Source organism: Oryctolagus cuniculus, chromosome 17 (assembly GCF_051225735.1).
Source record: "Oryctolagus cuniculus isolate XC-2025 breed Fujian yellow rabbit chromosome 17, ASM5122573v1, whole genome shotgun sequence".
NCBI classification, from domain to species: domain Eukaryota; kingdom Metazoa; phylum Chordata; class Mammalia; order Lagomorpha; family Leporidae; genus Oryctolagus; species Oryctolagus cuniculus.
In genome coordinates this window covers 3,753,793-3,776,715 of record NC_142883.1, presented here as the reverse complement: position 1 = coordinate 3,776,715, position 22,923 = coordinate 3,753,793, and the positions used below count along the sequence as shown (strand labels likewise).

The following is a 22,923-nucleotide window of genomic DNA, read 5'->3' as shown; positions in this document are numbered from 1 at the left end:
CCGTCCAGGACCAGATCCAGCGGGGTAACGCTCTGTAACCCAAGTGCCTGGAAGTGGGTTAGGCCCCGCCCCTGCCATCTGCCAGCCTCTCGAGGCCCTGGCTGACTCATGCAGACGGAACTGGGGGGTCTCTTGCAGGACGCACCGGCTCGGGGCCACGGGGTCCAAGATGCATGTGGGGAGTGCAGGCGCCATGGGGTCTCTGGCCGATGGGACAAGGGCCAAGTGCACACTGCGCCTGGGGAGGGGGAGGTGCCTTTTTTGCCAGCGCTGGCATCGTGCTGCCTGTGGGCTGCAGGCCCCAAGGTGTGGCACAGCCAGCCGTGGGGTGAGTCATTCTGCATAGCAGAGGTCCAGGTCGCTGGGGGCTAATGCTTTACCTGCGGGGTCTCCGTGGGATTTTTTTTCTAAAGATTTATTTATTTGAAAGTTAGAGTTACAGAGAGGCAGAGGCAGAGGCAGAGAGAGAGAGAGAGAGAGAGAGAGGTCTTCCATCCACTGGTTCACTCCCCAGATGGCCACAACGGCCAGAGCTGGGCCGATCTTAAGCCAGAAGCCAGGAGCTCCTTCCAGGTCTCCCACGTGGGTGCAGGGGCCCAAGGACCTGGGCATCCTCCATTGCTTTCCCAGGCCATAGCAGGGAGCTGGATTGGAAGTGGAGCTGCTGGGACTCAAACCGGCGCCCATATGGATGCCAGCGCGGCAGGCTGGGGCTTTTACCTGCTGCGCCACAGCTCCGGCTCCGTGATTTTTTTTTTAAGGGCAGTTTTCCAGGGACTGCCTCCGTTCCTCTCTTCTGCTGTGTTCTCAGTTATCACCAGACCACGTGACTGAGGCACTGCCGGGAGAGAGCCAGCCAGCCCGGTGCAGCCCCGCGGTGCTGGCGGCCATGTGCGCCACAGGGCTCCTCGCCTCCCGCGGCTCAGGGTTCTGCGCTCCCCGTGACTCTGCTGCTTTCTGTTCTCGAGGTCGGGCTGCAGGCCTGGGGTCCGTGGTCGCCCCTTAGATGTCCCGGGATCTATCTACCCGTTCTCCTGCCTCTGGCTGTGCCGCAAGGCTGCAGGCGTGGGCTGCCTGGACGCTGGCTTTAACCCTGGCACGTGCGTGTTTCAATAATTCTCACGTCTGTTTGCTCTCTGGGGCCCTCGCCCTTAGGTGGCAGGTGTACTTGCATTTCGGCACGCAGGCACCTCCAGGTAATGACTCCACCAAGGCCCGGCCCACGGCAAGTCCCTTTGCCCGCCTTCCCTGCCACGGGAGTTCGCACCTTGTGTGTCTGTCTGTGGTTTAATGAGCGTCACAGGCCTGTGTGTCAGTCGTCGGAAGAAGTCACTCCTGGTGCTGTGGTCTGAGTCCCTCTCTGTGATGCCGCGTCCAGTCCTCACCCCCTGCAGGTGCCTCTGTGCCCCAGCAGGTGTCTTGTGGGGGGCGGGGAGGGAGGTGTTGGGGGGGTTGAAGCCCCAGGTGACCGCTTCCTCCTCCTGGTCATCCCGCAGCGCTTTGAATAAATAATAGCAAAGTGTGAAGTGTAGGGGGCAGCGGTTAAGGTGCCCCCTGGACACCTGTGTCCTGTTCGGAGGCCTGGATTGAGGTCCAGGCTCCACCTGTGACTCGGCTCCCGCTGCTGCACAGCCTGGAGGCAGCAGTGACAGCTCAGGTCGCTGGGCTCCTGCCGCCCACCGGGATTCAGGCGGGGCTCCTGGCTCTGGGGCATTTGTGGGATGGACCAGCGGGTGGGGGGTCTCTTCCTCTGCCTCTCAAAATAAACGCATGGGGTGGGCGGCGCATGGGGTGGGCGGCGCTGTGGCTTAGCGGGTAAAGCTGCCTCCTGCAGTGCCCGCACTCCACATGGGCGCCGGCTCAAGTCCCAGCTGCTCCACTTCCGGTCCAGCTCTCTGCTATGACCTGGGAAAGCAGTAGAAGATGGCCCAAGTCCCTGGGCCCCTGCATCTGCATGGGAGACCCGGAAGAAGCTCCTGGCTCCTGGCTTCAGATTGGCCCAGCTCCAGCTGTTGTGGCCATCTGGGGAGTGAACCAGAGGATGGAAGACCTCTCTCTCTCTCTTCACTTCTCTGTCTGTAACTCTGCCTCCCAAATAAATCTTTAAAAAAATAAAATAAATGATGCATTTACAAAATTACACCCTTGAGTCCCAGAATCCAGAGAAGCGACTTGGGCTTTTGTCGGCCCCGAAGTGACTCTTCCCTCAGGTCTTCTGGGATTTCTTCTCTCCGTGATGACCTCGTTGGATCATTTTCTGTTGAAAACGTAGCGCATTGGTCCATCGTCCTGGTCGATCAAACTTTATTTTTGGCTTTTGGTGGCTGGGATACGTCCGAGAGTGGAGGTTAACCCAGCATCTGCGACACCGCCAGTGTTCTGTCCAGGGTTTTGCTAAGTTCTGTTTTACGTGACGTCGGTCAAGAAGGAGCGAGACGGGCACGGGCGTTGGGAGTCGCTGAAGCATCCTCACACGCACCAGGGACTCGGCAGGTCCGTGGGAGACGTCGTGGGGAACGACGTAGGCTGTGCAGGAAGCGCCTGGATGCCCCGTCCTCCCCCCACATCGGCCGCTCTGGATTCCGTTTTCCGGAGCGGCCGGGGGTGCCCTGGTCCCTGACCGGGCAGCTGCTCCGTGGCGCCGACACTGAAACCGCACCTCTGGCGCGTGGCTTCCTTCCCGACTTGCCCTGGCTCTGGGCGCTTCCCCTGCGCCAAGCACGGCAGGACGCGGTCACGTCTGGTGACTTTGGAATGTGCACGGTAGGCGGACGGAGCGCTCCTGGAACCTGTTTGCACCCCGGGACCGGCGCTGCGGCTGTGCCGCGCCGGGAGCCGACTCCGCCAGACTGGACACCTTCCTGCTCAGCTCTGGCTCGGCGCTGTCCCCGCGTGCCAGCGACCCTTCCCGGCCGCCCCACCCAGGACAAAGGGAGATGGGCAGGAAGTTGGCACGAATCAACGGCGATGTGACTGCTTGTAGCTCAGGGCTCTTCGGCTGTGCAAGCTTTGCAAAAACGTCAGAGCAGCCGGACACGACACCGGGGCCTTCCCGGGGGCTGGAGACGGGCGCACCCCAGGGAGGGGTGCTCCAGGCCGGGGGTGCATGACCTCCAGACCAGCAGCAGGGAGCCCCCTCCTGGACTGGAGCCCCTGCCTGGGCTGCTGCCCCTCGGTCACAGGATGCGTGGAGTCGTGGCAGCAAACAGAACTGGAGAAACCTTCGCAGGCGCGTGGGGCAAAGTGACCCTGACCTGTTCTTGACCCCACCTTTCGGGCTCCTCCCGAGCCTCTCACTGGCTGCACCCAGCCCAAAGCGCACAGGTCTGGGGGCCTGGATGCCTCAGCTTGCAGAGGGGGCCATGGGAGGGGTGAGGAGTGGCCAGGGACCGGGCAGGGCCAGTGCCATCCGGAGCCCGGGGCCTCCCTGCCCACAGGACACCACAGCCACGTCTCACTGAGGCTCGCTGTGGTCAGGAGGGAGGGAGGCCCTTGCGCTTGGCGGCCCACTCCCCTCCAGGGCCCCGCTCCTCCCCGGCCCCTGCTCCCACCAGTGGCGGCACCCACGGCTGCCGTCTTCCAGGGGGTTCAGCCGTGCTCGGGGTTCCCCGCCTGCCGTGTGCCCCCGATCCAGCCAGGGGATCAGGGTTAGATGAGGGCGTCAGGCGGGGCTCGGTGCCCCGGGACCCCCACGAGGTGGGAGCCAGGAAAGGAGGCCACCCTGATGGCTCCTTGGTCTCCAGGACGGCGTGAGCACCGAGTGCCGTGGTCCCGGCAGGACGGCGTGAGCACCGAGTGCTGTGGTCCTGGCCAGGACTGCGTGAGCACCGGGTGCCGTGGTCCCGGCCCCCAGGCCTGAGTGCGCTGCTGCCCTGGGCTGTGGGTCTCACTGAGACAAACTCTGGTCCTCGCAGACTTTATTGAGCGCCTGCTGTATGCCCGGTACTGTGGCTGTTGCCGGGACACGGCTCTCTCCTCCTTGGCGCTCCCGTCCTGTTGGAGGAAGCTGTGCACCCGTCTGTCCATCTGTTTGTCTGGGGAAATGGCCGAGTGTGCGAAGTGCTAGGTGGAGGGTTAAGAGAAGGGGAGCCACCGTGAGCAGTGGCTGCTTTGAGGTTTGCTTGTTTACCTGAAAGGCGGCTACAGGGACAGACAGGGAGGGATCCTCGGCCGCTGGTTCGCTCCTCAAAGGGCGGCAGTGGGGGTCAGGAGCCCCAGCCGGGTCTTCCATGTGGCCCAAGCACTCGAGCGTCTTCTGCCGCTTTCTCAGGGGCATCTTCTGGGAGCCGGTGCCTAAGTGGAGTGGCCGGGGCTTGAACCTGCGCAGTCACGCCTGGCCTGGGCAATGCTGCTCTGGATCGGGTGTGAGGGATCTCAGAGGTGACAGCGGAAGGTGATGGGGAAGGCGGGGCGGAGCCAGCCGTGCAGACCGGATGCGCACGGTGGATTCCACGGGGGGGGGGGGGGGCAGGGAGGCTGCCTGGGGGTGGGGTGGGGGTGGGGGGAGGTGCAGGCCAGGCAGGAGGCTGGGGCCACATCCAGGTCCTTCACCCGCAAAAGGGGGCATGCGGGTCCCCTCTGAAGGTCACAAGTGCCCAGCACGGCGTGTGGCATGTCCTTGGCCCTCAGCAGGCCGTAGGCAGTGCTGTTGGGGGGGACAGGGTACGTCCCAGGAACGGGGGTCGCTGTTGCACTTTGGGTGTCTTCTTTCTACTTTGTAAATTTGCCTGTGGCTGCGTGAATTTTGCTAATTGCACGAGGCACTGTTGTGTTCACGTCTGCTGGGGATCAGGAGGTCAGTGCAGCGGGAGCTGAGGCTGCCCACAGGCTGGACACTCGTCCGCGGCCCAGGGCCCACCCGTCCCGGAGCATCTGCTTGGGGGAGCGAGGCAGCGGCAGAGAAGGGTTTGGGGCGGGGTCCCAGGTCCTCCTGGTGCGCAGGTAGCTCAGACCCCCCGGGGGCCGCCTCCACCTCGGCCTGGGAGGGCTCGGAGGCGCTTGGCCCGTGGTGGTGGGAGATGGGCGGCTTCTGTTGGTTCTCTCGCCACCACCCCCACCGCTCCCCCACCCAACTCAGGTGGCCGTCCCCGAGCAGAGTCTCACCCAGGGGTGTGAGTGTGCATGTGTGCGCGTGTGTGTGTGTGCAGTCTCACCCAGGGGTGTGAGTGTGCGCGTGTGTGTGCGTGTGTGTGCATGCGTGTGCATGTGTGTGTGTGCAGAGTCTCACCCAGGGTGTGAGTGTGCATGCATGTGTGTGCATGTGCAGAGTCTCACCCAGGGGTGTGAGTGGACCTCGGGAGGCCTGGGTGTCCTGGGGTGCGTGCATGCGTGTATGTGTGTGAGCAGAGTCTCACCCAGGGTTGTGAGTGGGCCTCGGGGGCCTGGGTGTCCCGGTGTGCGTGTGTGTGCATGTGTGTGTGCGTGTGCATGTGTGTGTGCACATGTGCGTGTGTATGCAGTCTCACCCAGGGGTGTTTGTGGGCCTCAGGGGCCTGGGTGTCCCGGTGTGTGTGTGTGTGTGTGTGTGTGTGAGAGAGAGAGAGATTCCGGTCACTGGCGAGGGCTGGCTTCACTCCTGACTTCGGTTGTCCGGTCTAACGGTGGTCACCCCCGCCATGCCTCACTTAACCGTTTCTACAACTCATTGCTTCCCAGGCTCTCAGTCTGAGCTTTGGGAAGCTGTGGACTCCACACTGGACTGGCTCCAAGGGTCCTGGAGGTGCCGACCCCTCGCCTCTCTCCGGAACGGGCTCCCAGCCTCCGGCTCCTGACCGTCGCAGCCGTGGTTGACCCGTACCGCGGCGAAGCGGGGGCTGGGGGCAGGGCTGCCCCGCGATGCTCGCTGTCAGCACTCAGACCTTCCTCTTCCGGTCACTTCCAGCCTCAGGGCGTCCCTGAGAGCTGAGGGCACTGAGGGCCCGCTTCTGGTGAGCTGGTCGGCTTTCAGCCAATCCACACCCCCACAGCTCCACGGAGGATGAATGACATTTGAATTTTAGATCAATGAGGATTCATTTCTAGTGTGTGGCCAGCAAAACATTTTGAAATATACGTATGCCTTAAAAATTATGTGATTTGTCTGAAACTCAGGTTTATAAAAAAAAGTCCTGTATTTTCTAGGGTGACCCCGTTGAGAGGACCCAAAACCCTGGCGCTCCCCGCTGACCCTCCTGGGGGAGGGCTTTGTGGCCCTTGATTGGCAGTGTTCTTAGCCAGTGGGTGTGTAGCTGCCGCTGTCCAGTGCAGGCAGAGCGTGCCCTCACACAGGAGCTCCACCTGCCCTCCCTGACTGTGCGCTCACTACCGAGGGGGCGCTGGGCCGAATCTGCAGTCCCTCAGTCAGTGCCTGGTGCATGGAGATGGTTGGGAAGAGGTTGCGTGAGCCATTTTGTAGGCGCGGAAACCGAGGCTCCCAGAGACAAAACTCGTCCCAAGTAGACAGTGAGAGCTGGAGAATTCGCACCCAGAGCTCTGTTACTCCAGGCACGGCGCTGTGGCCCGTGACACCTCCAGGGTCTCCCCGGCTCCCACCCTGCAGCTGGACCCTAGCACGACCCCAGACTCAAGAGGCAGAGGGTGCTGCACGCGCACCAATGTGGAGCATCCTTTTGGTTGGTTTTTCCCGACTGGGGGCACGGCTGGCTTCTCCCTGGAGGAGGGGCTGGCGGAGCAGAGGCCCGGCCAAGGCCAAGACCCCTCGCTCCCTGGTTTTGCCCACAGCCCCGAGTGTGGGCCTTGAGGTGGGGAAGGTGGTCCTGGGGCCCGGGGACTCTCCTCTCCACCCTCCAGCGTGCACCTCCGTGACAGCAGAGGCCACCGGAAGAGGGAGGCTGTGGGAGATAAGGCTGGAATTCGAGTCCTTGCACCCACAGGACAGCCTGACTTTGATCCAGCCCCGCACGGCTTCCGTGAGCAAACAAGGCCGGGCTGGGGGGTGGGAGGGGTGGGGGGCAACTGCTGTGTGCCCAGAGCCCTGTCTCAGGCCCTCCACCCCTCCAGGAGGCAGGGCTGCCCCCCCCCCCCGCCCTTTGCCTGGGTGGGGGGATGGGCTCGCTCATGAGTCTGAAGAAACTAGGGGTCAAGTTTTGTCCAGATTGACGACGGATGTTTGTATGTGGCGAGTTGTTCCGTCTTTTCCTGCAAAATCACTCTTTGAGGAAACAGCGGGAGCGCCGCCCTGGCCTGTGCGTCGTGGGCGTGGGAGCAGAACCGGGATGTGGTAATGCCTGCTCCTGCCCTGGCCACGCCCAGGGGCTCGGGGTCCAGGCTGAGTGAGACCCCGGGAGGAGACGGGCGGGGTCTGCAGTGCCGGCGCTGGAGCACAGGAGGGCGTCGACGGACGCCCTCGGAGCCCGGGCCGTTGTCTCAGCCCCGGGAGCCAGCAGGCTCTGCTCTCAACCTTGGCAGGAGAGAGAGACTTTGACGCCGTTGTGTGCCCTCTCTGCTCCCCAGGTCGTCCGTCGGTCAGGGCTGCCGTGCCCGGTGGGGGCTGTGTTTGGTGGGCTTGGGTGGAGCCGCCATGAGGGCTCTGGCCTTTTCCTGGCTTTGGGGGCTTGGACGTGGGGGTCCGCAGTCGGGGGTCTGCGCCCGGAGTGCTGGTCCTGCAGGTCCCCCCTCCTGCGCCCTCCCAGGCTCCTCCCCTGCCCGTGGCCACTCTGCCCCCTCCCTGGGACCTCCAGCCCTCTGTGTCGGTCAGCTCGGTCACTCTGCTGGGGAAGGGAGAGGCGGCGGCTGGCTCACAGGTGCTGGCAGGGGCGGGGCTGGCGCGGAGGAAGCCAGGAGGCGGAAGAAGCTTTTACAACCCACCTCCGGGACATTGAATTTGGGTTTATCTCCACTGAAAAAGAAATAGATTTATTTTATATGAAAGAGTTAGAGGAAGAGCCGGAGAGAGAGTTCCCGTCCTCTGGTTCACTCCTCAAGCAGCCACAACGGCCAGGGCTGAGCCAGGCTGAAGCCAGGAGCCAGGAGCTTCTTCCAGGTCTCCCACACGGGTGCAGGGGCCCAAGGACTTGGGCCATCTTCTCCTGCTTTCCCAGGCCACAGCAGAGAGCTGGATAGGAAGTGGAGCAGCTGGGACTTGAACCGGCACCCGTATGGGATGCTGGCACTGCAGGCGGTGGCTTTACCCCACACACCACAGCGCCGGCCCCACTACCATTAATTTCTGACTGGGGATTCAGCACCTGCACGCGTTCGGGAGCCAAATCCGGCTAAAACCGCAGCAAGCCCAGCTCCTTGCCGTGTGTCTAGATGCCAGTCGGGGCCGGGCTGGGTTACTGCCCTGTGTTGTTTTAGCGCAGTGCCTAGGACAAGCCACGGGAGGGCAGTTTATTTGCGCTCACGGGGTGGGCGGGTCGGGCGGGTCACAGCCCGGTGTGTTGACCTCAGAGCCTGCGCACAGCAAATCCCACTGATGTTTGTCGCCGGCCTGGGGTCGCTGAACCCTGACCAGGAGGCCTTCGCCATGGCCCAGGTGACCAGGCACCAGCGGGGGTGGTCCTGGGAACCCCCTGGATCCAGGGAGCTGCCCCCTCTTCCTCCAGTGAGCCCCTGCCCTGGAGGGCGGGGAGGGGGCTCAGGGCCGGGGCAGCAGCTCCAGGTTTGTAACAACCTGTCGGCCCAGCTTTGTGAATTCCTAATTACAGAGCCCTGAGCCAGGCTGCGTACGTGGCTGGCGTGATGATTGTAGTGATGCGAGAGCGTTATCTTTGATGGAGTGTTTATTTTGTGCCGGGCACCGCACTAAGTGTTCATTTGATCTAATAACCGCGCGAGGACACACCCCTTCCGACCCCACTGGCCGGTGGTGAGCTGAGACGTGGAATGTGGAAGTCGGTTCCCTGCCGGGCGCGGAGGGGGCCGTCTGGATTCGAACCTGGATCGTTGGGCTCTGGACTCGGCTGCCTCCTGGACCCCTGGGATGGTGATTTGCTCTGGGACGGCTCCAGGCGGCTCGGTTTCACGTCACCCCTCTTCCCCATGTGTTTTATTTTAAAATGCCATAAAAATAGCTCGACTCCGCCGGAACCGCTGAGTCGTCGGATGCCTCCGAGTCGCTCCCAGCTACCTCCTTGCTGGACTCAGAGCCCGGCTTGGACGAGGAGGCGGCTCCGGTCCCCCACTTGTGTAGACCAAGCGTGCTGTGCAGCCTCCCTGTGCCAGGAGCTGCCTGGCACCAGGCCCCCGTTTTGGGAAATCGGAAAAATAAAATAGTGTCACTGAAGCAAGATCCCCACCCCAGAAACCCGAGACACGCACTGCGATGTTTTCCTCTGCGTCCGGGGGCCTCCGGGCAGGGCTGGGTGTCCAGTGCCCTGGGGGAGGACAGGGCAGCCTGCGTCCCTGGCACCCCCCACAGAGAGGTCTTCCTGGTGGGAAGTGACTCAGTGCACCGGCATGCCCAGGCCCTGCTCCTGGGATGGGCTGGCCGGCGCGCACCGCATCGCGTTTCCATTTCGGGAGCACTGATTCGGGCCACAGCTGCCCCGCCCCACACAGCTGAGCTCCGTCATTCACTGGGGGCGTGCGTGGGGGTAGGACGGGTGGCCGTGCTGCCCCTGGTCACTCTGTGTGGTCAGGTGTGGGGGGGGTCACAGCTGTGGCTGCTGCTCTCAGCTTCGGGGCGGGGCCGCCCCTTCTAGCCGTGGGCGCCAGGTGCCTGCCCTTCGGCCTCTCTGTCCGGCAGCCCTGAGCTGGCGTCCCGGGTCTCCTGGTGGGCTCCCTGTCACCCAGCAGTCCCCCATCAGATTGGAGCCAGTGAGCTCTGGGCCAGGGCGCTCCTGGCCTGGCCACAAGGGGTCACCGTTGAGGCTGGGTCTGGCTGGCCAGGGGGCTCTGTGGGAGGATCAGCGGCTGCGTGACCTTTGGCAGTTTGCTCAGCTCCCTGGACCTCCCTTTTCTTGTCTGTGAAATGGGGGCAGCAGCGTGTGCCTTCCCGGGTGCTGGCTCCATGAAGGGCATGAACAGGAAGTCACAGAGCCCTGGCAGGTGGGGGTGGTGGGGGCACCGCGGTGCCCGCCTGCTGCTCCGTCCAGGCTCGGCGGGGTCCCGGCTGCCTCCTGGAGGCCTCTCTGCTTTCCTGCTGCTCCTTGGAGTGTGGCCAGCAGCCTGGTGCCATGCCCTGGCAGTGGTGGCGCCGGCCGTTCCCCCAGCTCAACACCTCGGCAAATCTCCTCCAGTTATGACTTGCCCGCCGTGGGGCATGAGCGGGCAGAGGGAGCGCGTGCAGCACGAGGCTGCCTTAATCCGGGCCACGGTTCTGCTCCCCTGCTGGCGCGGGGTGGGGGAGGGCGGACCAGCTCCTCCCTCACCCCCCCAACCCGGCCTGGCCCCACCTGACCCCGGGCTGCCTCCTGTTCTACACCCCGGTGCAAGGCAGCGCCCGCTCATCAACAGGCAGCCTTGGGTCGCAGGGGCTCTGGCTGCACCCCAGCCCCCGTCTCCACCCCGCCATGGTCCTGGTGTCATCAGACTTTAGAACTGGATGGACTCGGGCTCATGGGACTCGGCTGGTGACTCGAGCCCGCTGGCACTCAGCGCCCTCACGTGCAGAACTCGGCAGCCAGGGGGTATGGAGGCTTTGGCTTGGTGCCTGCCTCCAGGTGGGTGGCTGGGGTCACTCTGGGCTACAGGTGTCTGCTGCCTCAGGGGTACCTGGGAAGCGGCAAGCCTCTCACCCCAGAAGGACCCCCCCTGGCAGGTTCAGAGGTGAGGACACCCCCATCCACCCGGAGAGAGCACCCCAGGGGCCCGGCGTGACCTCTGCCCTTTGTCTCTGTCTCCAGGAGTCACTCGGACCCCCAGCGGCCGGCTCCGGAGGCTTGGCGACCCCTCAGGCCCAGGTAAGCAGCATGGTTTGTCTCAGCCTGTTAGGACCGGAGTCCCCAGCTGGCCTCCTGGGGAGTGGGGCCACTTGTCCAACACCCAGGAAGGCGCCAGCAATGGTGATCATGGATGCAAGGGTTCCCAGGCCCACCACCGCCAGCACTGTCCCCATGTGGGTGGGAGCGGCCCACCTCTGCGGCAGCTACCCGGTGGGGCAGAGGGCCTGGGTGTGCCGGACACAGCGGGAGTGGGGTGGACACAGCGGGAGCGGGTCTGGACACAGCGGAAGCGGGTGTGGACACGGTGGGAGTGGGCGTGGACACAGCAGGAGCTGGTGTGGACGCCGTGGGAGTGGGCACCAGGGGAGCGGGTCTAGACGCAGCAGAAGCGGGTATGGACACAGTGGGAGTGGGCGCCGGGGGAGCAGGTGCACTGAGTAAGGGTGGCCGGCACCAGGCGGCCCTGTAGGACCGAGGCTGCTCCTGGCGGGGGAGCAAATCTGGCCGCGTTATCCGGGCACACAGAGTGGCCTCTTGGACCGGTCACTGTGCTGGTCGCTCTGCCTTTTTAGTGTGTTGGAAGCTTTTCCCCGATAGCCAGCGGGAGGGGGCCGAAGGTGACCCTCCTCCACCCCTGCCCAGGCAGAGCCGTCACAGGCTCAGGGGCTCCACCGGCCATGGTGGGCCCTCCCGGACATGGTCTTCTCCCTCCCTGACGGCCGCCTGGGCTTGGTGCACCTTCTCCCCCAGCGTCCCAGGGCCCCCAGACCTGGCCCGGGTGGCCACTGCAGGCTCTTCTGTCCCAGAGCTCGTCTTGTGCTTCTTGGCTGTCTCCCCAGTGACCGGGCCTGGGACGTGTGCCCTCTGGTGGCCCCTGCTCTGTCGGGCACTCGCCTGCCCTAGGAGAGAGCAGACCTCGAGGGAGCCCACGCTGTGTCCAGGTGCTGGGCTCCGGGGAGGGGCAGGTGTGGTATGGACCAGGCAGGGGCCGGGCCCTCAGGGAGCAGACTGTGGGCAAGAGTTAGACAAAGGCATGGAGGGACAACCGTGCAGCTGGCTCCTCTGTGGGTCAGGGCCGCTGCTGGCCCGCCCAGGCCACCTGCCCTGCCCTGTCTGGTGGCTGTGCCGGGCCCACAGCAGGAAGGGAGCCACTAGCCGCGGGAGTCAGCGCCCATGTGCAGAGTGCGTGTGCAGATGGGCTCGAGGGGCTGGCGTTGTGGCAGAGCAGCTCGCGATGTCCCAGTGCCGGTTCGAGTCCCGGCTGCTCCGCTTCCGATCCAGCTCCCTGCTAAGGCGCCTGGGAAGGCCGCGGAGGGCGGCCCAAGTGCTGGGGCCCTGCCACTCACATAGGAGACCAGATGTGGAGTTTCTGGCTCCTGACTGTGGGCCGTGGGTGTCTTCACTCCCAGAAATGCGAAATTTAAGCTCCCTTTAGACATTCATTTGCATAGAATTATTAAATTGGTTTTCAGCTAATTGACAGTGAGTATTGACAGGTGGCGGTGAGATGGCCACCTGGGACCCTAGGATTCTGCTCCCCAAATGTTTCTGAGGCTCCTTGGCTCCTTCCCCTGGGGGTGGGCTGATGCCGGGGCCCGCGGAGTGGCTGGGGGCGGCTCTGCTCTCTAGACAGCGGGGTGGCAGTGGAGGTGGCTTGGGTGGTGCCTGGTGGCATGTAGGTTACAGGGCGGGGGAGGGGCAGCCTGCAGATGTGCAAGCTGGGACGTCCACATGAGCGTGTGGGAGGCCCCTTGTGGTACAGGGCGGGTCTGGGTATGGGAAGGGGAGGGCTGTGGGGGTGGCGAATGATTCAGTGGCTGCCTGTGGTTCCGGAGCGCCCCGCCCACCTCAGCCACGAGGGGCCGCCAACCACTGCGCCGCCCGCTGCTGTGTGTGTCTGAGACCCGGAGTCCGGGGCCCCGCTCCCTCTGCCCTCTGCGTCTCTGCCGGCTGGCCTGCTGTGGAGGGGGGTGTGGGGGGGACCTCCCAGGGCTGTAGGGCTGTGAGGTGTCGGGGGGCTGGCACCCCGGGCTGTGGGGACACAGTCCTGTCGCTCCCCTGTGCCCGCCCGGCCGGTTCTGTGCTGTCAGCACTTGGCAGCGCCCCCTCGGCCCGGCCTGGAAACCCAGGCACAATTTGCTGCGCCCAGTGCTGCCTGCCGGGGATCTGCTGGCACACGCGGTGCCTCCGTGTGCGCCACCTGAGCCGCTCTCTCCTCACCCTCCTGGCTTCTTCGCGGCCAGACCTCGGCCCCCTGCCCAGGCTGACCCCCTCTCTTCTCCAGGCTGGTGAAGGACCCCTCGTGCTTCCTCTGCTGAGTCTCCGGGGCTGAGCTTGGGACCTGGCCGGGGTGGCCGCTCTGGCGCGAGCCACGGTCCCTCAGAGGGCACCGCCGGTCAACCCCGCGCTGAGCTCACTCCTTTCTGTCCCTTACCGAAAGCTGGAGTTGTTAGATCCGTTAAAAATGCCATGCGTGAAATAAGACCCCCGTGGGGAGACAGAACAGGGGAGACAGAACAGGGGTGGCAGAGCCCCAGGGGTCCCTCTCCACCCCTCCCCTCCTGCCGAGCCGGGACCTGGAATGCGCCTGTCTCATCACACATGTCACCAGTGTCGCGCCAGGGCCGCCCTCCCTGCGTCAGCGGCTGCTCACACGCGGGGGGCTTTGTGATCCATCCCTGTCGACCCATGCGGCTCGGTTCATTCATTTCAGGCACCTGTGATCGTGGGAGAGGCGGAGTCTGTCTACCCTCTGGCCAGTGGATGGACCGCAATAGGGGTTTCCTTGTCATAGACGCTCCTGGGACATTCTCGCAAGTGTGTCCCATGCACACGTGTGTTCCGTGCACATGCATGTCCCATGCATGTATGTTTCCCCCAGTGGCTCGGCTGGGCAGTAGGGACGCCCACCTCCTAAATGTTGCCATAGCGCCCGTGGCAGCTTTCTGGTTTCTGCTCCCGCACTCGCCCACTGTCTGCCTTGCTCGGTCTCCGGCTGACCCTTGCCCCGGTTCCCACGGTGCACACGGCGTCCCCTGGGCTGTGCCTGAGCTGAACCCTGGAGCCTTGTCCGTCTGCTCCGGCATCCGGTGTGCTGCCAGCCCCGCTGGTCCTCGGCCTGCCCTGCCCCTTATCTCTCCCCACACTGAATCCTGCTCCCCCCACCCCCGTTCCTGTCCATCCAGAACCTCAGCTGGTGGGCTGGCTTGGAAATAGGCCTGGAGGTGGATGAGGTCGCCCTGGATGAGGGTGGCCCTCAGCCCCGCCACTGGGGTCCTCGCGAGAAGCGGTACGGGCAGAGAGAGGACAGGGCCCTGGGACACCCGAGTGTGCCTGGGAGGAGTCAGGGCGGGGAACCCCCCCCCGGGCCTGCGGGAGGAGACTGGCTGTGCCGACCCCTTGATCTTGGCCGCAGGCCCCCGGACTGGGGGAGAGGCAAGTTCTGTAGTTTCAAGGTCCCCGGCACCCCCCTACCTCCCCAGCCCCCTGCCGTGGACAGTGGCGTCCGATCCCCCAGAGGCCTTGCCTGATGCTGCTGTCTCTGTGCTTGGGGGCACGCAGACACGAGGGGGTACAAAACCTGCTCCCCCGCCCCCGCCCACCTCCTCCTCCTCGCCCCGTGAGCCCTCAGCCCAGTACTGCTGCTGCGTCTCCAGTGGACAGCAGGTGCGGAGGGGCGGGGCCATCCCTCACCCCCACTGCTTCCCCAGGGCACTGCCCTGCACTGGGCCTCACTGCCTGTGCACGGCAGGGCGTTCAGTAACACCAGGTGCCCTGTGCCCGCTGTTGGGCAAAGCCCTGGATCTTTGCCACCCTAAGATCTTGCCCTGGGGCCCCATGGGGCCTCGCTCCTGACTTCTGCCCCACCCACCGAGCCCCACTAGTCCTGCTTCCCAAGTGCCCAAGCAGGGTCTCCGCCTCCCCAGAACCCTCAGGCGGCCAAGATCTCATCAACTCACCCCCACCCCAGTGCGCCTTGGGCCGCCTGTGACCTTGGCCGAGTCCTGGTCAGGCCCCTGCTGTCCCTCCTGGGACCCCTGGCTGCTCCCTTCCCCACTCATCCCCCCACTGCAGATTCCTCCACGGCCAACATTCGGGGGGCTGTCACCAAGTTGGTGACAGAGGACACCCAATCACTGACTCCAGAACCCCCCCCCCCCCATTTCCAAACAAACTCCAAGCCCTGAGTCCCTAGTCGGTGACCATTGGCTGCTGCCTCCCAGCCTGGCCCTGCCCCCTCCTTCCCGGCTTCCCCGGGCGGGCGAGGATCAACCCTGCGGCTCCCTGTGCTGCAGGTGCACTCACACCCCCGCCTCCCCCACCCCCGCTCCGCTCCCCCCGGACTCCAGGATAAGGCTGGCCCCACCTGTCATCCTGCTGGGCAGCTGGCCCCTGCAGCGGGCTGGCACCCCCAGGCGGTCACTATGGCGAGGAGAAGCCTGGGGGCCCTGAGAGGTTTAAAGGAGGCTCGGCTTCCTTCCGCCTGTTTGCCCTCTGGGGGAGGGAGAGGCAGCCCCAGGCGTGTGTGCCATTGCGTGTGAACCAGGGACAGAGATGGAAAGGGTGTGTGGAACCCAGCACGTGTGCCATTGGCGTGTACATCATCAGCGGACGTGCAAAGCGTGTCTGGAACCCAGCAGACACGTGACACTGATCTCGCAGCGCACAGTTCTCGGTCGCCTTCGCGTTGGATCCTCAGCCTCCTTGTGCATCCAGCACTGAGCAGGACAGAGGCCGGGCTCCGGGGGAAGTCAGAGACGCCAGCTCTCGGGGAGGCTCTGGCGCCCTGGGCCAGCTCCACAAGGCCCCGTGTCTGCCCCCCGGCCCCCGTTTCTCTGGCCGAACAGATCGTGGCCCCCACCTAGGCCGACGTGCCAGCTCTGGCCCCGGGAGGGCTGCGGCCTGCGATGCGTGGCTCGGGTGGCCGAGCATGAGGGTCGTGAGCACGCGGTGGAATCCGGCCCCGTCTGGGCCGCTTCTCCCCATTGTCTCGGCTTCCTTGCACACGGAGCTGGAAGGGCTCCCGGGGCAGCAGGCTGGCCAAGGCAGCAGTGAGCCCCACGGCGGCCCCCAGGCACAGAGCGGCAGCGTCGTGTTTCTGTAGGAGCAGCCGGACCTCACGGCACAGGCAGTGGAGAGAGCACTCGGAGAGGAATGCAGGCGGCCCCCGGCTCCCGGGGGTCTCGGCCCGCTGCCCGCCCTGCTGGCAGGTACGGTAGCCGTGGCCGCGGCTGGGTCAGCGGGAGGGCTGGGGGCTGCGCGCCTTTTGTGTTTCATCCAGGGAAGCAGACGTGCGCGGTGGAGTCTGGGCAGGAACAGGAAATGAACAGAGAAACTGCGTTTTTTTAGAGCGAGAGGTCGCGGCCTTTGCGTAGGTCGCTTGTGGGGACGCACGGAGCCCTGTATCCGGGGAGGAGCGCGGAGGGTTGGGGGGAGGTCAGAGCCCAGAGCTCACAGTGCCCCTCCCCCTCCTCGCTGGGCCTGCCCTGGGGCCCCTGCTGCCCAGTCACAGTCACCTGCAGGCGTGCCTGCTCTCTCGCCCAGTCTGCTACGCCAGCGGCGTCCGGCTGGTGTTGGGAGTTCAGGCCACCCTGGGGACACTGGGCACATTTTTTGGGTTAATTTTTCGCTTTTTTCTTTTTTAAAAAAGATTTATCTATTTGAAAGGCAGAGTTAGAGAGAGGGAGAGGGAGAGACAGAGAGCGAGAGCTGAGCCGGTCCGAAGCCAGGAGCCAGAGCCCCTAGCAGGTCTCCCAGCTGGACGCAGGGGCCCAAGCTCTTGGGCCATCCTCGGCTGCTTTCCCAGGCCATAGCAGGGAGCTGAACCGGAAGTGGAGCAGCCGGGACTCAAACTGGAGCCCATGTTGGGTACCAGCGTCACAGGCAGCCGCGCCGGCCTCTAAAGGGCAGAATCGGGCTCCCGGGTTCACTCCCCAAACGCTCACAACAGCCAGGGCAGGACCAGGCTGAAACTTGGAGCCTGCATCCCAATCTGGGTCCCCCACATGGGGCCCAAGTACTTGAGCCATCAGCCAGAAGCAGAGCTGGGACTTGAACCAGTCGCTCTGATAGGGGCTGTGGGTGTTCCAGGCTGGGTTTTCACTGCTGAGCCAAACGCTGCCCCCCCCCCCCCGCCCCGCCTGGCACGATTTTGTCCCCTCCTGGCTGGTGTTTGGCCGTTGGGTTCGCTCGACAGTGCCCAGCGCCGCGAGCTGTGGGTGGGGGAAGAGCCTCCCCCCTTTGCCTGGGCGTGGGGCTCTGTCTGCCAGCGTTTTCCGCCTGGGGCATGAGTCCCCACTGAGGGGGGGATTCTTACCAGGAGGCTGCTGTGGTGGGATTGTCCACCAGGGCCAGGCTGTGTCTGGGGGAGAGCGGGAGGGAGGAGCGGGCAGCCAGGGAAGGCTTCCTGGCAGAGGTGGCCTTTGGCTGGGTCTTGGGAGGGAGCCGCGTCCCAGGCCCAGGTGGGGAGTGGAGCTGGGCAGTCCAGCTTTGCCTGTGCAGCGCCCCTGTGGGGTGACCTCTCTCCTCCTCCTCTCCCTGCCTGGTGTCCCGGCTGCTTCTGCACGTGGGGTCTGTGCCTGGCAAGCCCTCATTCCCACCCGGGGCAGCTCCCAGCTGGCCACGGTGACGTCACAAAGCAGGTGGCCAGGGTGTGCGGGTCACGGGTGCAGGTCTGTGCAGGCTGGATCACCCAGAGGATTCCGGAGCTGTGGCCCTGAGGGCCCAGCCCCCTGGGCAGCAGGCCTGGGTCCAGTTTGGGAGGAGCTGGGTTAAGCTAGGCCAGGCCCCGTGGGCAGAACCACTCACTGTGTTTAAAGTGCCCACGGGCCTCGCGGTCTGAGTCGGGGTTGAAGTCTTACACAGCCGTGGAGCCCTCGCCTGTGCCCTGGGGGAGGGTCCCACTTCCGCGCCCCGGGTCTGGCCTGCCTGTTGCCCCCTTAGCGCCGACACTGAGGCTGCAACCCCACGGGCAGCAAGGGCAGCTCCCCCTCGTCCTCACCGCCGGGCCTCGCCCCAGCCCGCACCCTGCCTCTGCGCTGGCTCGTGACTGCACAGGCCGTGTCGGAGCCACTCAGCACTGCCAGGTTTTCGGTTTCGAATTATCCCCTGCTTGGGCCAGAATGCTTGGATTTTTCGGCACGGCGGCGAAGTGGACCTTGAGCCAAACTATGCCGTGAACACCAGAGATCAGGCCGCCAGCAGCTGCACCAACCACACTGAGAAGGCTGGAGCCTGCACGCCTGCCCCTGGCCATGCGGTGCCCACCCCGGCCGGCCGGCTCTGAGGCCCCCGGGGGCCTTGCCTGCCGCGGCGGGAGCTGGTGCTGGGACGGCCCAGGTTTCCCTTCCTATGTGTTGTGCCGTTTCTAAACTTAATACAGATGATTGCATTTATAATCAGAAAAACCAAGAAGGACTATTTTTTTCAAAGTCAGAAAAGAGATTGAGTAAACAAACCCCAACCCCTCTGTGATTTCCCCCACTCTGAGTCAGCGATGGTTAGTGGTTGGTTCCGCACAGCGCTTCAGAAAGAAAGCAACAGGGCCGGCCGCGTCTGGCCGGGCCCCCGCGCCCGAGCCCTCTGGCTGAGGCCACGGGTTCCCATGAACTGGGGTGGGTTAGAACAACACCCTCGTGCCCTCGAGGGCCTGCTCCTGGAGGCCGCAAGTCCGGGCCATGCTCCCTGGGGGGCCCCTGGGAAGAATCCGTTGTCTTCCTCTTCCGGCTTCTGGTAGCTCCAGGCACTCCTTGGCTTGTGGTCCCATCTGTCCACCTCCGGGCTCTCTCTGCTCCGCCTTTTCTGGGCTCCCCCCGGCTCTCACGGGAGGGCGGTTAGGGACCCTCTGCAGAGAGCCCAGGATTCTGTTCCCAGCTCAAGGTCTTCCCTTAACACAGGTGCAAAGCCCCTTTCTGCAAATCAGGTTGTGTTTGCAGGTGCACAGTTGGGGCCTGATGTCTCTGGGGGCCGTTATCAGCCCACTACGGACACCAGCCCCTCCCCCCAGCCTCTCGCTGCTGTGCTGCAGCCTCCCGGGGAAGGGACTGTCCCCTAAGAGGATGTCTTGCCCACACTGCGCTGGGGGTCCTGTCCCTGGCAGGGGTGGGACAGGGCCTGAAGTGTGTGGCATTGCGAGGCCTTTGTGTCATCTGGCTGAGAGCTGTGTGTGGACCAGGCCTGGCCTCAGGTGCCTGGCCCGGCCTATGGGGCAGGGACTGTCCTGCAGAGGCCCCCAGCCCCCGCTCCCAGGGCAGGCAGGCAGTGGGCCTGCGCACGGGGCGGCGGGGCCGGCGGGCAGCTTCCCCTTTCCACGGGAGGCTGAAAATCTGGACTTCGCAGGGAATCGCGGCGTTTTGGTGTTGGCACAAACACACACGTTCTTTAAATAGGCTCGGCCGTCCACAAGCCGCCTGGCTCCGGCGCTGAATGAGCCCTCGCAGCAGGGAGCTGGGCCCTCCCCCACCCCGCCCAGAGGCCCTGCCCCGCAGCTCTCCCGCCTACTCTGCTGAGCCCCCTTAGCCTGGCCAGGTGCTGGTGGGCACCACCCCGCCGGCCAGGTCAGCAGCCCCCGCGACCCCCGCCCCCAGCCCGGCCCTGTGTTCCCAGAGCGGCTTGGAGCGTGGGGAGTGTGCAGCAGGAGGACCTGCCCCTCCCAGGGGACAGCCCAGGCTGCACTGACTCATGCCTGTGTGGCAGGAATCTTCCAGGAAGTCCCCATGGCCGGGGTGGGGACAGCAGCTCCCTGTGTCACCGCAGGCTGTCGGGGCAGGGCTGGCTGCCCAGGGTTCGTCCTGGGTCCGCGCGCCAGGAGCTTCTCTCGGTCCGCCCAGATCGGGGTGCAGGAGGGAGGCAGGCGGGCGGGCGGGCGGGAGCCAGGCTTTTTAAACGCTCAGACCCTGGGCCGGGGAAAATGAAAGACTTTGGAAGTCGCCAGGAATTTGACTCTGCGAGTTGGTTTCCGAGCAGCTAAGTTAAGCATCTCCAAGTGGATATTAAAACGGGGCGGCGGGGGCTGGAGGGGGTGGAGAGAGGCGGCCGCGCGCGCCGGAAGCTGCACGCCGGACTCGGCAGCCAGCGCAGGCAGCGCCAGGCGGCGGTCCCCGCGCGTGGTGGGGACCCTGGGGGCTGCCGGCTGTCCCCGAGGCCCAGCTCCGGCTCGGTCTCCCTGCCGCCTCCTCTCTCCTCCCGTTTCGAAGGCACACAGTGCTACTTGATGGCGCTACACATGAGCAGCACATGGAATTGTGGTAATTTGGATGCATTTGTGATTGCAACAGATTGAAGGAATTAGACCAGACAAAGAGTGTCTCTGGAGGAGGAGGAGGAGGAGGAGGAGGAGGAAGAGGAGGAGGAGGAGGAGGAGGCAGAGAGAGGGAGGGCGACGGGGCTGAGGACGGACGGGGCGGAGGACTCCTGCGAGCAGGCGACGCCGGGACTCCCGCGCTGCTGCCCAGCGGCTCCGCAGGCATGGACAGGGACCGGATCACAGGTAGGCAGACGACGCGCCCCTGCCCCAGCGGGCTCCCCCGCCCCTGCCCTGCGCCCACTGCCCTGAGCTCGGAGCTTTCCTCGGGCTCGGGAAATAAGCACCCGAGGGTCACTTTCATGGAAATTTTTCTTCTTGACTGATCTCGGTTCAGGGGACGCAACGCCGTTCCCAAAGCCGGAAACCCGGCCCCCTGCCCTGGCCACTGCCGCTCCGGCACTTTCTCCCGTGCCACTCAGGCCCCCCACGGGCGCCGTACACGCCGAGGCCGAGCTGCTGAGACGAGACCCGGGGCGGGGCAGGGGCCCTGCGGCCGGCGTCCACCCTCTGGTCTGCGCTTTGCTGCCAGCCAGAGTCTGCTTCCAAGGACGCCGGTCTCCTTCCTCCAGTAGCGTTTCTGGGCCTCCCTGGCCGGTGATTACATAGGCGGGAGCTCCGGGCGCTCAGAGGAGGCGTGTGTGTGTGCGTGTGCGTGTGTGTGCACGTGTGGGCGCTCTTGTCCACAGTCCGGGCGGGAGCCGGCACAGGACCAGAGGGGAGGGGCCCAAACCGACAAGGTGGAAACGTGTCCCAGCCCGAGCCTCCTGCATCAGCATCAGCATTTCCCACTGAGGACGGCGCCTGTCGCTCACGGCACCCCCCGGGCCAGTGCAGGGGTGCATACCGTGGGGGCATCCTAAGGGCATGAGCCCCACTCTGGCTTCCCGTGATCTGGGGTGACCTGTGGGCCATGCGGGGCTGAGTGTCACCCCACAAGCACCAGCCACCCTGCCTGTCGGCTGCCACTTGTGTGTGCTGGGGGTGTCCCCAAGGGGCCAGGGGGCGGAAGTCCACCTCTGCTACTCATCTGAAAGACAGCCCCCCCACCATGCTCCTGGGGCTGCTTGGACTCCTGAAGTGACGTCAGGACTGGGGTGGCGGCCCCCGGAGGGAGGGGATGCCTGGGGTCCTGCTGACAGTGGGGGTGTGTGTGTATGCATGTGTGTATGCGTGTGTACTTGTGTCTGCACATGTGTCTACGTGTGTGCATAGCTGAGCACAGCAGCCAGACCCCAGGAGGCGGGGCAGCGACAGAGATGGCTGAAAGCCCCACTTGTCTGTGTTGAGCTGGGCAGGGGGCTCAGTGGGGGATGGGCGGCTGCAGAGCCGGGGTTCCCTGTGTTCTCAGGTTGCAGGTGCGGGGCTGCTAAGAGACCCTTGCTGGGCCCGGGCGGCGGAGCGTGTGCGGAGCGTGTGCGGAGCCAGCTGCCCCAGTCGGACTGGTCTGCCGCTGGCCTGGCTTGCAGGGGCCTAGGGAGCCTCAGGTCCAGCCCCAGGGAACCGGAAGCAGTGACCACGTGTGCGGCCTCCCAGGCTGGCCGGATTACAGGAACTTTTCACAAACTGAGCAGGGTGTCTTGACACGGGCCAAGTGTGCCTCTCGGCTGCTCTGCCCGCTGGTGCCCCCAGCCAGGACGGCTCAGCAGCGGCGGAGCCGGGCCCTTCCCCCGGGGCGTGCCTGGGCTCCCAGTGGATACCCATTGGAATTCTGCGTGTTCTCTTCCCAGCTCAGCTGTAAACCGGCCGGCCGAGGGATGAGAGCAGAATATGCCCGCGCTATTTCCTGATGTGTTCCTCACGCTGGCCAGCCCGCCGCCAGCCCCGGGGAGACCTGGAGCAGCCCTGTGCCTCAGTTTCCCTATCTGCAAAGGGCAGGAGTTGGGCCAGCAGGGCCCCGAGGCGACGTTCCCTCCCCTCAAGTGGGCTGCTGAGCAGGCCCTGGGTGGTGGGGGGCTCCCTCCTGCTGGCGGCACTCACTGGCCTGGGCCCCCCGGCCCCACAGCCGGCAGTGGGGTAGCTGCTCCAGTCCCCACCCACGCCCGCTGGTGGTGGGTGAGAGGCCGCTGTGTCTGTGTGCCTGTGTGGACAGAGGTCTGCCTGGCCAGACGCCCCACCCGCTGGGTTCCAGACGCGGCTGTGATGCGCTTCCTGCCCCCTGGGCTGGTGGGTGAGGCGTGTCCACCCGGCTGAGCTGCTCTCCTGGAGGGCTTGGTGGGAGAGGTGTGGTCCTGCCTTGGAGGCCACGTGGTTCTCATGGCTTGGGGAAGGGGGCTCTGGGCAGGTGCCAGCAGCCTCGGGGGTCCTCAGACCCGCTCTCTCCTGCTGTCTGGGGTGTGGGCTGGGTCCTGGGGTTTTCTGCAGCCCGTGCCAAGGCTGCCCTCCCCCAGCCCAGCCTGGGAAGATGCCTGGGGGCTTGTCAGCTGGGCCGTGAGTCACAGGCCACTCCTCCGGGCAGGGTCGGGTTTTCTGGCCTGGCCTGGCTTTGTGGCTTTTGCAGATGGAGTGGTTTTATCTTGCGTGGCTGCAGCAGGCAGCAGAATCTACAAGAAAACTTTCCACCCGGGACTGTTACTCAGCCCAGGGGGGCCTTGGGGAGGGTGGGGCGGCCGAGGGGGTGAGGAGTGGGTGAGTGGGGAGGCTGGGTGGGCCGGGGAGGGTGGGGCGGCCAGGTGGGTGAGGAGTGGGTGAGCCGGAGGCTGGGTGGGCCGGGGAGGGTGGGGCGGCCGAGGGGGTGAGGAGTGGGTGAGCCGGAGGCCGGGCCGGGGAGGGTAGGGCGGCTGAGTGGGTGAGGAG

At 65.1% G+C, this 22,923-nt stretch overlaps 1 protein-coding gene across 2 annotated transcripts in view; it reads left to right on the top strand.

Moving 5' to 3' along the window:
- The window catches only part of SEPTIN9 (septin 9), a 131,228-nt gene that overhangs the window by 4,701 nt on the left and 103,604 nt on the right, over positions 1-22,923 (top strand). Inside the window, exon 2 of one of the 2 annotated variants that reach the window (XM_070059972.2) lies at positions 10,788-10,844. In XM_070059972.2, the coding sequence (XP_069916073.2) occupies positions 10,788-10,844 (57 nt within the window). Of the gene's footprint in view, positions 1-10,787; positions 10,845-19,852; positions 20,314-22,923 lie in introns of those variants that run through there. The other variant, XM_070059973.2, reaches the window with a different exon arrangement.